General features: G+C 42.1%; 1 protein-coding gene across 2 annotated transcripts in view; it reads left to right on the top strand.

The window, feature by feature from the left end:
- LOC140728518 (activin receptor type-1-like) overlaps positions 1-18,830 on the top strand; it is a 111,551-nt gene that overhangs the window by 47,265 nt on the left and 45,456 nt on the right. For both annotated transcript variants that reach the window (XM_073047356.1, XM_073047355.1), the window contains 2 exons: positions 3,989-4,191; positions 18,143-18,242. In XM_073047356.1, the coding sequence (XP_072903457.1) occupies positions 3,989-4,191; positions 18,143-18,242 (303 nt within the window). The remainder of the gene's footprint in view (positions 1-3,988; positions 4,192-18,142; positions 18,243-18,830) is intronic.

Raw genomic sequence — 18,830 nt, 5'->3', positions numbered from 1 at the left:
GCCAATCCTGCTCTGTGACTCTAGTCTTTGTCTGCCTTATTTTGTTTTTAAGCTAAAATTCTATTAATTAAACTCTATTTACATCTAAAAATGGCGGTAATATTTTGTATTATAATGCTTAGAGCAGCTGGAAATTACAAGTTTTAAGTGAGAGCAGGATGTTCCTCAATCTATTCTTATTATCTATTTGTCTTGTATAGACAACCACTATAGCTTCTGTTAGATATGGTTAGAGTTGAACTTTATCCATTGTTTGGCTTTTGGTCACGACTGCAGAGGAATGATGCTCAGAAAAGTTATTCCTATTAGCTCTGTGGATCATTTTCTGCTTCCATATTCGTGCCTGTGCTATAGTGGTAAGCAAATACCCAGGGTGGCACAGTACTGTAGTGGTTAGTGCAATGATCACCATTCTGGATACAATTCTAGCCACTGCTTGTAAGGAGTTTGTACGTGCTTCTCGTGACCTTGTGGCTTTTCTCTGGGTGCTCTGGTTTCTTCCCACATACCAAAGATGCACGGTGAGGGTTAGTGAGCTGTGGGCATGCTGTGTTGACAGCAGAGTGTGGTGACTCTTGCAGGCTGCTGAGCACAATCCTCGCTGATTGGGTGTGACGCAGACAACTTGTGTGCTTCCATGTGCATGTGACAAATAATAAATCTAACATTACCTAATTAATAAATTTCAGATCCAAACCATATCTGAGTCCTAAATGCTTGTTACCTCTGAACCTCAGCATTTGTATCAATCTTCCGGTAAGATGGCAGCATGCTCAGTCACAGCAGTCTCTCCGGGTCCAACCAATGGTGTGATTGTTCGTCCTTTATGTCTTTTTTTTTTTTTACAATCACAAGACGCTGCTGGATATTAAGAACATAAAGTACTGCAGGCCTATCCCACCAGTGAGTTGCTGAATAGTGGTGGAGCTGGTCTTGTTGTGTACTGTGTCATCACCTGCAATAGCATTCGGGGAAGAGGGCATCAGAGGTGATGTGCAGTTTAACAAACAGTGCAAATGAATGTCTTGGATATTTTTCTTCTGATCCTAAGATGCTTGTTGGACATTGGTAACGTAGAATATGGTAAGCTGGTTTATTGGCGAGTCTGAGTGTGTGGGAGTGTGGTTGTTGTGTGGACCAGGCCCTCATGCCACTGCATCACCTGTTCCTCAACAGAGGAGATGCCGAAGCTGATATGGGAGAGAACAGAGGTGTAGCGGTTGTACTGGGTTGGGGGCTGCCTGCTGTTGTCATTGCTGCCCTCCAGTGTTCGCTCAGTGCAACACAAGCTGGATTGCATTCGTCTTTGGCTGCACTAGTGCATGGTGAGGTACTGCTGCGTGCTTGTTCTTCCAGAAACATGGCTTCAGGATAACATTCCATGCACCATCAATCTACAGGCCATGCCACTCAGGAACTTGGGTTATATTATTTTTTTGTGACTGCTTTTTCAGCTGAAGCAATTGTTTGTGCTTTATGCTGTGCGCCAGTGATGGTACTGATTTTTTTTTTTGCACCTTAGTGCTGGAGGTACGCTGTTCATTTAGCTGTGTAGGGTTGAATGACAATTAGATTTGAATTTGACCTGGAATTAAATTTGAATTTGATCAAGCTACTTATATCTGACATTCTTTACAGATCTGCACTTGCATTGTCACCTTTTTGACTATTAGCTACTTTTATTAGAACTCTTAAAGGGGAACTTCAAATGATAATTTAACTGAATCTGAGGGAGGAACACCAGGTTATGGATGTTGAAGACTGCATCCTTGAAGAAATTTCACAAAACAAAATGATTGTGGAGGCAGTGATGAATGTAACTCAGAGTCTGGGAAGACATGGGAAGAACTTGGTAGGTAATAGCATCTGGTCAGCGGTGAAATGGATATGAAATGAGCAGGAGCACCATCCCCTGAGCTCTATCATCACTGGACATTTAGACCAAGGGCTTTCCTTCCACCATTACTCTCTGCTTCCTGCCATCAAGCAAAATGTTCATTTAATTAGCCAGCATTCCTTGGATTCTATGCAATCGAACCTTCTAGATCAGCCTGCCACGTGGAATCTTGTCAAAGACCTTACTTGCAATTATATAAATTAAATCTACTGCTCTAGTCTCATCGGCCCTTTTAATCACATCATCAAAAACATTAAAAAAAAAATTATTGACTGTAGCTCATCTAGATTCAGGCATGTGTGGAGACATTTTCAGAAAATTATTTCTGAGATAGAAAATTGAGCAACCACTTGGAAACCTCTGAGAAGACAATCTAAAATGAGACTTCTGTTCATGTGGCTATCTAGGTCTTTCAAAGCATTCTGCAGTTGATGAAGTGATTTTGGAGATGCAATCATTCTTGTAGTGTAGGAAACTATTCAGGGCATGAAACAATCATATCTCTACCACATCATGCATCTACCATTTTAAAAAAAAAAATCATCTACAACTTTACTCACCACCTAGACTTTGTCTGAAGTGACAAGTTGGATAATAAAAGATCATTTGAAAGGCTACCAACATGTGTTAAACAAATATTTCTGGTGGTATTTCCTTTCTGAAGCTCGATTGGCAATTTTTGTCCTTGCTGAGTTGAATATATTTAATAATTTTACTATTTCAACATGGGGATCTGCAAAACCTATTTTAATAGAAATGTAAACTGCTGCATTTGGTAGTGTGTTTTGTAAACAAGATTGGAATTTTATTGAAATTGAGAGACTCCAGTAAAGACTGAGTACTGGGCCTTGTTCTTCCTCTGCCAATCAGTAAGGTAATTTACCTCCATGCTATTTTCCTGTATTAACTATGTGTTCTTTGGTTCTCAATATCTAAAATCTCTTTCTCGAATATACTTAACAGTCGAGAATCTACAGTTCTATTGTAAAGAACTTGAAAGGATTGGCTATGATCTATGCAAAAAATAAAAAAAATTCATCATAGTCCTGAATGAGAAACACCTGTACTTTTGACACTGCAAGTCTAGGTTCTAGATACCCCATCCAGAGGAGATATCACTTGCCCCTGCCTTAAGAATTTTGTGCACTTCAATGAGATCACTTCTCCTTCTCAGCTCCTGAAAGCATTGGTTCAATTTGTTATGTCTCTTCCATAGAATAATACCTGTCATCCACACCAAACTTCCCAAGTATTAGGTTATTGAGTCTTTATTAATAGAGCATTTTCTGTTTATTCCACGGGCAAACAGTCTCGTGCTAGCGTAGTAGTTAGAATAACGCTATTACAGTGCCAGTGACCCGAGTTCAATTCTACTTGCTGTCTGTAAGTAGTTTGTACGTTCTCCCCGTGACCACGGGGGTTTCGCTGAGTGCGCCAGTTTCCTTACACTTTCCAAAGACGTACCGGCTGGTTAATTGGTCACATGGGTGTAATTGAGCAGCATGAGCTTATTGGGCTGGAAGGGCCTGTTGTCATGGTGTATCTCTAAAATGAAAATAAAATTTAAAAAAAATGAACTTAATATTCTACAACTTGGGTAGCTTAATTAAGTAAGAACCTTTTTAGCTTTGTATTTTTATCAGTGATTTGCTTTCCATATAAGGCATTATTGCTGGCATTGTTTGGTCTTCACTGGAGTTATTTATCTGTAGATCCTGACTGAATACTGAAATGCACGCATCACTCTCCAGTTTGATTCGGCCTTCGGCATGCTCTCGTGTACAGAATTCTGTGGAGATGCTGGATACTAAATGGGGATAAGATTATTCATGGTCTGCCACCATGAATGAAGCAGCAAAGAATCATAAACAGTTTCTTAATGGCCCCCTCAATTGACATAAATTAATTCAGAAAGAACTTGCATTTGCACTGACTTTATTCTACTGAATCAACTGAGAATGGTATGAATGTTGACTAATATGGTTTTGTATGAGGTGAATGCACAGGAAAAATATCAGTACTCTACAAGATTATTTTTATCCAGTAGTTGCTTAATTAGTGCACCAACTTGTTTCTCTTCTTCCCTTACAGAAGCACCAGTGGGCTACAGTGCAAGAACTCTGACGATTGTTATTGTTGCTCCAGTAATTGTGCTAATTGTCATCACTATGGTGACAGTGATAATATTGCGGAAGCTCCATCAAAATCAAATGCAAAGGCTGAATGCTCGAGAAGCTGAGTATGGTGCCATCGATGGACTGATTGCCTCAAATGTTGGCGACAGCACGCTAGCTGTAAGGATTTTAAATTTCTGTTATTTTGTTTGCTTCACACTCTCTGGTCAAAAATGCTATTAGAACATAGAACAATACAGCACATTACAGGCCCTTTGGCCCACAATGTTGTGCCGACCCTTAAGCCCTGCCTCCCGTATAACCCCCTACCTTAAATTCCTCCATATACCTGTCTAGTAGTCTCTTAAACTTCACTAGTGTATCTGCCTCCACCACTGACTCGGGCAGTGCATTCCACGCACCAACCACTCTCTGAGTGAAAAGCCTTCCTCTAATATCCCCCTTGAACTTCCCTCCCCTTACCTTAAAGCCATTTCCTCTTGTACTGAGCAGTAGTGCCCTGGGGGAGAGGTGCTGGCTGTCAACTCTGTCTATTCCTCTTAATATCTTGTACACCTCTATCAAGTCTCCTCTCATCATGCCTCCCATATAACCAATAGAAAGGAAGGACATTAGTCTGGAGGATGTGGAATCGATATGGGTAGAGCTGCATAATGCTAAGGGGCAGAAAACGCTGGTGGGAGTTGTGTACAGGCCACCTAACAGTAGTAGTGAGGTTGGGGATGGTATTAAACAGGAAATTAGAAACGCGTGCAATAAAGGAACAGTAGTTATAATGGGTGACTTCAATCTACATATAGATTGGGTGAACCAAATTGGTAAGGGTGTTGAGGAAGAGGATTTCTTGGAATGTATGCGGGATGGTTTTCTGAACCAACATGTCGAGGAACCAACTAGAGAGCAGGCCATTCTAGATTGGGTATTGAGCAATGAGGAAGGGTTAGTTAGCAATCTTGTCATGCGAGGCCCCTTGGCCTCGCCAAGGGTGCGAGTGACCATAATATGGTGGAATTCTTCATTAAGATGGAGAGTGACATAGTTAATTCAGAAACAAAGGTTCTGAACTTAAAGAAGTGTAACTTTGAAGGTATGAGACGTGAATTACCTACGATAGACTGGCAAATGATACTTAAAGGGTTGACGGTGGATATGCAATGGCAAGCATTTAAAGATCGCATGGATGAACTACAACAATTGTTCATCCCAGTTTGGCAAAAGAATAAACCAGGGAAGGTAGTGCACCCGTGGCTGACAAGGGAAATTAGGGATAGTATCAAGTCCAAAGAAGAAACATATAAATTAGCAAAAAAAAGTGGCACACCTGAGGACTGGGAGAAATTCAGAGACCAGCAGAGGAGGACAAAGGGCTTAATTAGGAAAGGGAAAAAAGATTATGAGAGAAAGCTGGCAGGGAACATAAAAACTGACTGTAAAAGCTTTTATAGATATGTGAAAAGAAAAAGATTGGTCAAGACAAATGTAGGTCCCTTACAGTCAGAAACAGGTGCATTGATCATAGGGAACAAGGACATGGCAGACCAATTGAACAACTACTTTGGTTCTGTCGTCACTAAGGAAGACATAAATAATCTTCCAGAAATAGTAAGGGACCGAGGGTCTAGTGAGATGGAGGAACTGAGGGAAATACATGTTAGTAGGGAAGTGGTGTTAGGTAAATTGAGGGGATTAAAGGCAGATAAATCCCCAGGGCCAGATGGTCTGCATCCCAGCGTGCTTAAGGAAGTAGCCCAAGAAATAGTGGATGCATTAGTGATAACTTTTCAAAACTCCTTAGATTCTGGATTAGTTCCTGAGGATTGGAGGGTGGCTAATGTAACCCCACTTTTTAAAAAAGGAGGGAGAGAGAAACTGGGGTATTATAGACCGGTTAGTTTGACATCGGTGGTGGGGAAAATGCTAGAGTCGGTTATCAAAGATGTGATAACAGCACATTTGGAAAGAGGTGAAATCATCAGACAAAGTCAGCATGGATTTGTGAAAGGAAAATCATGTCTGATGAATCTTATAGAATTTTTTGAAGATGAAACTAGTAGAGTGGATAGAGGAGAGCCAGTGGATGTGGTATATTTAGATTTTCAAAAGGCTTTTGACAAGGTCCCACACAGGAGATTAGTGTGCAAACTTAAAGCACATGGTATTGGGGGTATGGTATTGATGTGGATAGAGAATTGGTTGGCAGACAGGAAGCAAAGAGTGGGAGTAAACAGGACCTTTTCAGAATTGCAGGCAGCGACTAGTGGGGTACCGCAAGGCTCAGTGCTGGGATCCCAGTTTTTTAATATATATATTAATGAGTTAGACGAGGGAATTAAATGCAACATCTCCAAGTTTGCGGATGACATGAAGTTGGGCGGTGGTGTTAGCTCTGAGGAGGATGCCAAGAGGATGTAGGGTGACTTGGATAGGTTAGGTGAGTGGGCAAATTCATGGCAGATGCAATTTAATGTGGATAAATGTGAGGTTATCCACTTTGGTTGCAAGAACAGGAAAACAGATTATTATCTGAATGGTGGCCGATTAGGAAAAGCGGAGGTGCAACAAGACCTGGGTGTCATTGTACACCAGTCATTGAAGGTGGGCATGCAGGTACAGCAGGCAGTGAAAAAGGCAAATGGTATGTTGGCATTCATAGCAAAAGGATTTGAGTACAGGAGCAGGGAGGTTCTACTGCAGTTGTACAAGGCCTTGGTGAGACCGCACCTAGAATATTGTGTGCAGTTTTGGTCCCCTAATCTGAGGAAAGACATTCTTGCCATAGAGGGAGTACAAAGAAGGTTAACCAGATTGATTCCTGGGATGGCAGGACTTTCATATGAAGAAAGACTAGATCAATTAGGCTTATACTCACTGAAATTTAGAAGATTGAGGGGGGATCTTTTTGAAACGTATAAAATTCTAAAGGGATTGGACAGGCTAGATGCAGGAAGATTGTTTCTGATGTTGGGGAAGTCCAGAACGAGGGGTCACAGTTTAAGGATAAAGGGGAAGTCTTTTAGGACTGAGATGAGGAAAAACGTCTTCACACAGAGAGTGGTGAATCTGGAATTCTCTGCCACAGGAAACAGTTGAGGCCGGTTCATTGGCTATATTTAAGAGGAAGTTAGATATGGCCCTTGTGGCTAAAGGGATCAGGGGGTATGGAGAGAAAGCAGGTACAGAGTTCTGAGTTGGATGATCAGCCATGATCATACTGAATGGCGGTGCAGGCTCGAAGGGCCGAATGGCCTACTCCTGCACCTATTTTCTATGTTTCTAATTCCCCACCTTAAATTCCTCCATATACCTGTCTCATAGTCTCTAAAATTTCACTAGTGTATCTACCTCCACCACTGACTCAGGCAGTGCATTCCACGCACCAACCGCTCTCTGAGTGAAAAACCTTCCTCTAATATCCCCCTTGAACTTCCCACCCATTACCTTAAAGCCATGTCCTCTTGAATTGAGCAGTGGTGCCCTGGGGAAGAGGCGCTGGCTGTCCACTCTATCTACTCCTCTTAATATCTTGTATACCTTTATCATGTCTCTTCTCATCCTCCTTCTCTCCAGAGAGTAAAGCCCTAGCTCCCTTAATCTCTGATCATAATGCATACTCTCTAAACCAGGCAGCATCCTGGTAAATCTCCTCTGTACCCTTTCCAATGCTTCCACATCCTTCCTATAGTGAGGCGACCAGAACTGGACACAGTACTCCAGGAGTGGCCTAGCCAGAGTTTTATAGAACTGCATCATTACCCCGCGACTCTTAAACTCTATCCCTCGATTAATGAAAGCTAACACTCCATAAGCTTTAACTACCCTATCTACCTGTGAGGCAACTTTCAGGGATCTGTGGACATGTACTCCCAGATCCCTCTGCTCCTCCACACTCCCAAGTATCCTGCCATTTACTTTGTTCTCTGCCTTGGAGTTTGTCCTTCCAAAGTGTACCACCTCACACTTCTCTGGGTTGAACTCCATCTGCCACTTCTCAGCCCACTTCTGTATCCTATCAATGTCTCTCTGCAATCTTTGACAATCCTCAACACTATCCACAACACCACCAAACTTTGTGTCATCTGCAAACTTGCCAACCCACCCTTCTACCCCCACATCCAGGTCGTTAATAAAAATCATGAAAAGTAGAGGTCCCAGAACCGTTCCTTGTGGGACACCACTAGTCACAACCCTCCAATCCGAATGTACTCCCTCCAGCATGACCCTCTGCTTTCTGCAGGCAAGCCAATTCTGAATTCATCTGGCCAAACTTCCCTGAATCCCATGCTTTCTGACTTTCTGAATAAGCCTACCATGTGGTACCTTGTCAAATGCCTTACTAAAATCCATGTAGATCACATCCACTGCAATACCCTCATCTATATGCCTGGTCACCTCCTGAAAGAACTCCATCAGACACAATCTGCCCTTCACAAAACCATGCTGACTGTCCCTGATCAGACCATGATTCTCTAAATGCCCATAGATTCTATCTCTAAGAATCTTTTCCAACAGCTTTCCCACTACAGACGTAAGGCTCACTGGTCTATAATTACCTGGACTATCCCTATTACCTTTTTTTGAACAAGGGGATAACATTCGCCTCCCTCCAATCTTTTGGTACCATTCCCGTGGACAACGAGGACATAAAGATCCTAGCCAGAGGCTCCGCAATCTTTTCCCTCGCCTCGTGGAGTAGCCTGGGGAATATTCCGTCAGGCCCCGGGGACTTATCCGTCCTAATGTATTTTAACAACTCCATCACCTCTTCTCCCTTAATATCAACATGCTCCAGAGCAACAACCTCACTCATATTGTCGTCACTGTCATCAAGTTCCCTCTCAGTGGTAAATACCGAAGAGAAGTATTCATTGAGGACCTCACTCACTTCCACAGCCTCCAGGCACATCTTCCCACTTTTATCTCTAATCGGTCCTATCTTCACTCCTGTCAACCTTTTGTTCTTCACATAATTGAAGGATGCATTGGGGGTTTTCCTTTACCCTGCTCGCCAAGGCCTTCTCATGCCCCCTTCTTGCTCTCCTCAGCCTCTTCTTAAGCTCCTTTCTTACTACCCTATATTCCTCAATAGACTCACCTGATCCTTGCTTCCTAACCCTCATGTATGCTGCCTTCTTCCACCTGACTAGATTTTCCACTTCACTTGTCACCCATGGTTCCTTCACCCTACCATTCTTTATCTTCCTCACTGGGAAAAATTTATCCCTAACATCCTGCAAGAGATCCCTAAACATCAACCACATGTCCATAGTACATTTCCCTGCAAAAACATTCCAATTCACACCTGCCAAGTTCTAGCCTTAAAACCTCATAATTTGCCCTTCCCCAATTAAAAATTTTCCTGTCCTCTCTGATTCTATCCTTTTCCATGATGATGCTAAAGGCCAGGGAGTGGTGATCACTGTCCCCCAGATGCTCAGCCACTGAGAGATCTGTGACCTGACCCGGTTTGTTACCTAATACTAGATCCAGTATGGCATTCCCCCTAGTCTGTCTGTCAACATACTGTGATAGGAACCTGTCCTGGACGCTAAACTATTGGAACTAATCAGGTACAAATCAATATTAGGGAAGTTAAAGTCACCCATGATAACAACCCTGTTATTTTTGCACCTTTCCAAAATCTGCCTCCAAATCTGCTCCTTGGTATCTCTGCTGCTACCAGGGGGCCTATAGAATACTCCCAATAGAGTAACTGCTCCCTTCCTGTTCCTGACTTCTACCCATACTGACTCAAAAGAGGATCCTGCTACATTACCCACCCTTTCTGCAGCTGTAATGGTATCCCTGACCAGTAATGCCAGTCCTCCTCTCCTTTTTCTCCCTCTCTATCCCTTTCAAAGCACTGAAATCCAGGAATATTGAGATTCCATTCCTGCCCTGGTGCCAGCCAAGTCTCTGTAATGGCCACTACATCATAATTCCATGTATGTATCCAAGCTCTCAGTTCATCATCTTTTTTCCTGATGCTTCTTGCATTGAAAGTACATGCACTTTAGCCCTTCTACCTTACTACCTTTACACCCTTTATTCTGTTCCTCTTTCCTCAAAGCCTCTTGCATCTTGTTAAGTTTTGATATCAGTTTATTTGAAAGGTGGCCAGATTTAGAAATCATTGTCACTTGTTCAGACCTCTACATATACACTTGAGCAGGAGAAAGTGATATTAGAATCAGAATGCTAATTGGGTTTAATGCCATTGGCATAGGTTGTAGAATTTGTTTTGCGGCAGAAGTACATTGCAATGCATAATAAAATCTCTGAAATTCAGTAAGTATTTAATTAAGTAGATTATTACACAGGTACTTGAATATTAAATAAGTAGTCCAAAAAAGTAGTGAGATAGTTTCTCATGGGTACAAAATGTCCATTCAGAAATCTGAAGGCAGAGGGGAGAAGCTGTTCCTGAATTGTTGTGTGCCTTCAGGCTTCTGTACCTCCATCCTGATGGTAGCAGTGAGAGAAGGTCATATTCTGGGTAATGGGGGTCCTTAATGATGGATACTGCATTGTGTTTTGTTTTTGTTTTTTTTTTTTTTTGAAGCATCGCTTTATTGAAGATGTCCTGGATGCTGAGGAGGCTAGTGACCATGATGGAGCTGACTTGAGTTTAACTCTAATCTGTTTTGGGAGTGTTTCTTCCAACTCTTGGAAGAGTAGGTGGGAAGATCTGAAATGGATTTTCGCATTTGTACTTGGGAGATGGACACAGGGTCTTTAGCGGTGAGGTCATGGATCATATGCAGATTAGAGGAGAAGGTGTTTGCTGTCTTGTGGGAAATTAGGGTAGATAAATCCCCAAGACCTGACAAGGTATCCCCTTGGACCTTTGGGAGACTGGTGCAGAAATTGCAGAGGGTAACAGAGATATTTAAAATGTGCTTGGTCATGGATGAGGTGCTGGATGATTGGAAGGTAGCTAATGTTGTTCTGTTGTTTAAGAAAGGCTCTACGAATATGCCAGGAAATTATAGGCCAGTGAGCCTTGCATCAGTAGTGGTTAGGTTATTGGAAGATATTCAAAGGACTGGACACTTGAGTATTTGGATAGACAGGGACCGGTTAGGGTAGTCAGCGTGGCTTTCTACGTGGCAGGTCATGTCTAACCAATCTTCTATTCAAGGAAGTTACTTGGAAAGTAGATGAAGGCAAAGCAGTGGATGTTGTCCACATGGGCATTAGCAAGTTCTTTGACAAGGTCTCACATGGGAGGTTGGTTAAGAAGGTTCAATTGCTTGGCATTCAAGATGAAGTAAAAGCACGCATGCAGGCGATGGGTTTAACTGGTATATTTACATTGCAGCGAGAGGGAGAACATGCACGTGCATAGAGAACAGATCAATATGCATGCGTAGACAACAGTCCTTGCGTAGAGCTAAGGGGGGTGGGGTTATTGCTCTAAAAGAAATAAATCCATACATTACACTTCCTCCTTTAGATTAATGCAACACATAACTATCTGTACAAAACATTCAGTTTCCTTTTCATAATTCATATTCCAATTAACCACGCTTTCACAATAATGGTCCGTAAACTAGCTTCAATATACTATAAGTCAGTCTTTTGGGTGGCACTCTGCTTCTTTCTAGATAGTGCCTCTGGACCTGTGGAGTGGCATCAGGTTTGATATGTGTCTTGTCCAAGACAACTTTCTCAGTTTTCAGTGTCATATTGCTGTCTGATGGCTGTAATGTGTCCGTCTTGTTGGATGCATTTGACTCTGGTGTGTTCTTCGTTTGAGCATCCAGTATCTGGACCACATGATGTCTCCATGAATGGCCTCCAACATCCACTGTGTACATCACTGGTCCAGTTTTTGTAGTTATCCTACCAGATCTCCACTTCTCTTGGTAATCACACACCAGGACATCCTGTCCAATCTTGGAAGTTCCTTGCTGCTTCACTTGGCAACTGGCTAAACTGTTTATTCTGTACTTCCCTCCGTAGATCTGGATTTAGGAGGTCTATGTGAGATCTCAGATTCCTGCTCATGAACAGCATTGCCTGTGTTTAATTTGTCGTTGCATGAACAGAGTTCTGATACAGAAAATGGAAGTTGTCCACCTCGTGCTGTAGAGGAATGTCCTTCTTGTCCATCGCTTTAATGGACTTCTTGAATGTTTGGATAAACCTTTCAGCTAAACCATTGGTTCCTGGGTAGTGAGGAGCTGACTTGAAATGTCTGATGCCATTTTACTTCATGAGCAATCTGAATTGTTCTAACATGCTTTGTGGTCCATTGTCACTCTCAATTTGTTCTGGTAAGCCATTTCTGGTGAAGATAATCCTCAGAGTAGAAACAGTCTTTGAGGTGGTTGAGTTCATGAGCATTCACAGCAATCAGAAGCATGGAGTCCATGAATGGCCCAGCAAAGTCAATATGTACTCTGCCATGGTGATGATGGTCACTCCCACATGTGTAACGGTGTCTGTGGGGTGCATTTTGAACTTTGTGGCATCCTGAACAGCTTTTGGCCAAGTCCCTTCCAGCACACGTAGCGCTGTGCGAGACTCTTCATCTTGACCATACCCAAGTGTCCTTCATGCAGATTCTCTGACAGTCTGGTGTGGAGTTTAGAGGGAGCTACAACACGAGATCCACACATCAGTGTTCTTTGACACTCCGGACAATCGGTCTTGTCTCGCTGAGAACTCTGGAACCATAGCATTACGTGAGCTGGCCATTCTTGCATAGTGACATTATAGACTTTTGACAATGTTGGATCAATCCTTGTTTCTCCTTGTATTTCTGAATTTGTTACCGGCAACTGGTCTACCAATGCTGTGTAGAACACTTCTGCTGGGTCACAGTTTGAAGACTTTTCTTCAGTTGCCAACAGATGAAGACGTGGACAAGCCATCATCAGTATCGTGTGTTGTTTGGTACCCTTGAACTCTATGTCATAAAAGTAGGTTCAAAGGAATAGTGTCCAATGTTGTAACCGGGTGGTAATCATCACTGGAATTCCCTTCCTGGGATTGAAAATGGACACAAGTGGCTGGTGATCTGTCACTAGAGTAAACTTTTGTCCTTCGGGGTAGTGGTGGAACTTCTTTATTCCCTATTCTAGACTAAGGGTCTCTCGATCTGTGCTCATCAGTAATCTTGAAGGAAATGCAATCAGGCGTTCCGATCCATCTTTCATGATGTGTGACAAAACGACTCCAATGCCATAACGGGATGTATCACACGCCAGTCTGATGGGCAGAGATGGGTCATAATGGGTGAGCAGTTCATCTGATGTTATTAGTCCCTTTATTTCCTTGAATGCTCTTTTCACATCTTTTTGACCATTCCCACTTCGCTGCTGTCTGTAACAGTGCATCAGTGGGTGCAGCCCTGTAGCAATCTTTGGGAGAAACCAGTGGTAGTAGTTTACAAGGTCCAAGTATGACCTGAGTTGCGACACAGTTTCTGGTTCAGGTGCTTACAGCATTGCTTCAATCTTCTCTTGTTACTTTGTAAGCCATGCTTATCAGTGATATGTCCACAATATGAGATTCTGTTCTTGAAAAACTCACATCTCTCTCTCTTTGCGTGCAGACCACACTCACTCAGCCTGGTAAGCACTTTACCAAGGTTCTGGCATCATTATTTTTGCCAGTCACAATGATATCATCAAGGTAACATTATATTCCTGGGATGTCTTGGAGCACCTGGTCTTTGCCAAATAACTAGAGTTAATGCAACGCCAAAGACGAGGTAATTACACTGGAACAGCTCCTTGTGAGTATTGATTGTGAGAAACTTCCTGCTTGACCTCCATTTGCAGATGGGCTTGTTGACAAGTCAATCTTTGAAAGTCTCTCCCCGCCTGCCAAAGATGTGAAAGTTTGTGGCAGGGGAAACTACACAGTATGCAGTACTGGGTTGATGCTCACTTTTAAATCCCTACGTATGCGAACGGCTCTGGACTTCCCTTTGTTGATCACCAGGAGAATGGTTGTGGCCCAATCACTCCACTCAACTTTGGAGAGAATTCCAGATGTCTTCAAGACCTTTAGTACGTAGTGCGTAGGCACTGGATACACTTTATGGAATCTTGGTACTGCTGCTTCATTCAATTCAGTTCTGGCCTTGATGAATTTGAGTTTACCAATCCCCTTCTCAAACAACTTCATTGGCATTAAGCAGCTGTGACAGTCTCTGGTTAGTGTTATAATTTGGGCTGCAGTTTCCTGTTGACGTCACACTGAGTGCCAGTCTAGTTGGATTTTTCTCAACCATTCACGTCCCAAAAGTACTGGTCCTCCACTTTTCAATACATACAGCTCCATACATCACATTCACTTTTAGTTTGCTTTAGGCAGACACTTTTTTTTTGCCTTTGTAAGACTTTAGCATCACTGAAGTCTTCTCTAATGGTATATTCGAAAACAGCCAGCCTCTTGAATTATAGACAAAGCTGACCCTGTATCCAGCTCCATTTTCATTTTGACACAAGGCAGATCTATTGAGATCCATATGATTTTGTGATCTGCTTCAGTATTGCTATGCTGTTCTAGGCATGACAGCTCACCTTTGTCAGATACTGTGTTAATCTGATTCTGGTTCACATTTGGTCCCTTTATGCATTTGCTTAGTTTTGTGTTTGAAACTTTTCACTATGTGGTTTTTCTCTTTGTTTGTACTTTTTATCTGACTTTGTTTCCTTGTCTGTGACACTTTCTGCAATCTCTTTCTTTGAACCAACAGTCATTTGCATCATGGGAGGATTTGCCAAATCGATAACATTTTTGGCTTCTTGCCCATTCAGGGACATTTTGTGCATTTCACATTCTAAGCTCTTTCTGTAGTTCTGCTGCATCTTTTGCTGTAGTCTCCAATGATACTGCAATGGTTGATGCCCGTGGGTCTCTTTCTGACAGTAGCCTCTTTTGAGAGTTTTTGGCTATGCATAGCACATACAAGCCTGTCCCTTAATGCATCAGAAAGTCCACCTGTAAAGTTACAGTACTGGGAAAGTTTGCACAGTTCTGCAGTATATTCACAAATTGCTTTCATCCTTTGGTTCCTTTTCTAAAATTTAAACCTCTCAGCTATTATCAGTGGTTTAGGGCTCAAGTGATTTTGTAATTTTGTACCATTTTCATTGTACGCCTTGCTGGCGTTTCAGAGGTTACTAAGTTGTGTAAGAGACTGTACATCCTAAAAAGGGTGGGGGCTTTATTTTGTTCCTCACCCCTCAATATACGACTCTCAGCCTTCATTAGCACTATAAAATTTGTCAACTTTCTTGACTGAAGCCATCGCTATGTTATTCTTACATTAACTTTGCTAATTACGTCTCTCACTGTGTACTATGCAGTGCTTATCTGTCTTCTTGCTGTTTTGTCCTGTGCAGCTGGCGATTATTCTCTGATATTCAGGTTTGTACTCATCGCCAATTTATTACATCTTTGCAACTACATAGGAACATAGAAAACCTACAGCACAATACAGGCCCTTCGGCCCACAAAGTTGTGCTGAACATGTCTCTACCGTAGAAATTATTAGGGTTACCCATAGCCCTCTTATTTTTCTAAGCTCCATGTACCTATCCAAAAGTTTCTTAAGGGACCCTATCGTATCTGCCTCCACCACTGTTGCCGGCAGCCCATTCTACGCACTCACCACTCTCTGCATTTTTTAAAAAAAAACTTACCCCTGACATAAAAGCACGTGCACGGGAGATGGCTTTAACTGGTGTATTCACGTTGCAGCAGCAGAGAGAGAACATGATCGTGTGCAGACACAGTTCAATATTGCATGAGTAGACAACAGTTCTTCTGTAGTGCTGCAGGGGAGTCTTAACTCTAAAAGAAATAGATCCATACATTGCAGTATTAAATTGGATTAGACATTGGCTTTGCAGGAGAAGCCAGAGAGTTGTGGTAGATGGTTGCCTCTCTGAATGGAAGCTTTTACTAATGGTATACCGCAGGGATCAGTGCCAAGTCCATTGTTGTTAGTCATCTATCTATATCAGCTATCTGAATGATAATGTAGTTAACTGGATGAGCAAATTTGTGGATGACACCAAGATTAGGGGTGTAGAGGACAGTGAGGAAGTCTATCAAAGTTTGCAATGGGATCTGGACTAGAAAATGGACTGAAAATGGCAGGTAGAATTTAATCTATCTATTGAGGTGTTGCATTTTGCAAGGCTAAATCAGGGTGGGACTTGCACAGTGGATGGTAGGGTGCTGAGGGGTGCAACAGAACAGGGGGATCTGGGAATACAGATTCATAATTCCTTGCAAGTGGTATCACAGATAGATAGGGTCATAAAGAAAACTTTTGGAACTTGGCCTTCATAAGTCAAAGAATTAAGTACAGGAGTTGGGATGTTATGTTGAAGTTATCCAAAATGTTGGTGAGGCCCAATTTGGAGCCCAATTTTGGTCATCTGCTACCTACAAGATGATGTCAATAGGATTGAAAGCGTGCAGAGAAAATTTACAAGGACGTTGGGATTTGAGGACCTGAGTTGTAGAATTGGTTAGGATGTTATTCTCTGGAGTGTAGAAGAATGAGGGAAGATTTGATAAAAGTACACAAAATGGAGGGATTAAAAATGGTAAATGCAAGCAAGCTTTTTCCACTGAGGTTGAATGAGGCTAGAACTAGAGATCATGGGTTAAGTGAAAAAGGTAAAATGTTTAAGGGGAACATGAGGTGGGAACTTCACTTGGAGGGTGGTGAGAGTGTGATTGGGTGGATGTGGGTTTGATTTTAACATTTAAGAGAAATTTGTATATGTACATGGATGGGAGGGGTATGGAGGACCACGGTCCAGGTGCAAGTCAATGGGACTAGGTGGATTAATGGTTTGGTATGGACTAGATGGGCCAAAGGGCCTGTTTCTGTGCTGTAGTGTTCCTTGACTCTATGACTAACTCCTGAATTGTACGTGTAGCATTTGTTCTTAAAAAGGCTGGGAATTTGCAGTGATAAAATTCTGGAGGTGTGCTCATTAATGGTAATGTGGTTGATGTTATTCAAACTGTGCCACCTATGAAAGGAAAATTCACATATCTTGAAACTAAGAAATTGATGTTTTGAGCAAGTTTGCAAGATAACAGGAGTGGACCAATATTTCCCCTCAAATTTCCGTTTGATCTGTCTAAAATCTCCTCTGCCTACTAGTACCTCATTGCCCTCAATTCACCAGTGTTTATTCCCAATATTCCCAGTGATTTAGCTTTCCCAAAATTTTAAAGATTCAAAGTACTGTACATTTAATATCAAAGAATGTTATGGAATATACAACCCTGAGCAACACCTCCCGCCCCCGCCCCCCCCCCCCCCGGAGGAAATCAGCTGATCAGTCTATGGAAATGAGTGAATAGTCAATGTTTATTCTTTTCCATAGATGCTGCCTGGCCTGTTGAATTCCTCCAGCATTTTATGTGTATTGCTTGGATTTCCAACATCTGCAGATTTTGTCATGTTTGTGACACAACCCTGAGATTTGTCTTCCCATAGACAGCCACAAAACAAAGAAACCCCATGGAACCTGTTGAAAGTAAAACATCAAACACCCAGTGTGTAAAAGAATTTAAAAAAAGAATGAATCACAAAACAGCAAAAAATGAGTGGAATACACAGTACATAAAACAACAAATCACAAAATCATTGGAACAACCCAATAAGGTAGAGAATTCTAAAGGTTCACTACTTTGTGTGAGAACTTCCTACAAACATCATGATTAGATGACAGTCCCTTTATCTTGTAGCCAGTTGCGATAACATTTCAACATCAACACACTAATGCTTCATTAGGAACATGTTTTTCATTAAGATTGCTCCTCATTCTTCTAAACTCCAAGGACTATAGAAGTAATTTCATTAGCTCTTCATAATAGGAAGATGCTTCCCTTGTAGCATTTCTCCCTTGAAGCTATACAATGCATGATCTGGTGTGGCAGGACCAGGAGCTTTCAACGACTTTTTCATTAAAAGTTGACCAGAGCTAAGGAGAAGGTGAATCTGGTAATTTTATGTTCAAATCAAATAACGAGGCAATACTTGCCCAGGAGCAGCAAAGGTTTTCCAGCCTGTAACATGCCTCAAGAAAGTGAGTAATTGCAGTTAATTTTCTCTTTCTCACAGGATCTGCTGGATCACTCCTGCACATCGGGCAGTGGATCAGGGCTTCCCTTCTTCATACAGAGAACAGTGGCTCGGCAGATCACCCTGGTAGAATGTGTAGGTGAGTAACTATTGTTGTGACTGTCACTAAGCTGCGTGGGATCTGAAATTGATTAATGCAAGGGTCTTCATTCGACACAAGCAGGTCTGTTGGAGAATCTATTTCTCCTCTCCTGACACTCAACAGAGGAGTAATGTTTTGTATTTTTACAACACAGGCAATCAATGATTAACTTCGTTTCCAGTGGCAATAGTCAGAGTTGTAATTGCAGTGTGCAAACAGGTTTTTCAGCCCAACTCATTCATGCTGACTGTATTGTCCAGTGAGCTAGTCCCATCTGCCAGTGTTTGGCATATTGTCCTCTAACCTCTCGTATCCATTATTGGATGGATTTTAAGTGTTGCTAATGTGCCATCTCATCCCCCATTTCTGACAGCTCATTCCAAATATTCACTACCCTTAGTGTGGGAAGCTCACTAAGTCCCTATCATTCATTCACGTACAAGCCCTCGTCTGATTTGATCTCCCAAAATGCAGTGCCTCATGTTTATCTGCATTGAAAGCCATTCGCCAATCCTAGCCCACATACCAGCTGATCAAAATCTTCAGTAATTTTTCATAATGTTCTACACCATCTTTCAGTATCTC

The sequence above is a fragment of the Hemitrygon akajei genome, chromosome 5, assembly GCF_048418815.1.
Source record: "Hemitrygon akajei chromosome 5, sHemAka1.3, whole genome shotgun sequence".
In the NCBI taxonomy this organism is placed as follows: domain Eukaryota; kingdom Metazoa; phylum Chordata; class Chondrichthyes; order Myliobatiformes; family Dasyatidae; genus Hemitrygon; species Hemitrygon akajei.
The sequence above is the reverse complement of the archived record's forward strand: the minus strand, read 5'-3'. Positions and strand labels throughout refer to the sequence as shown.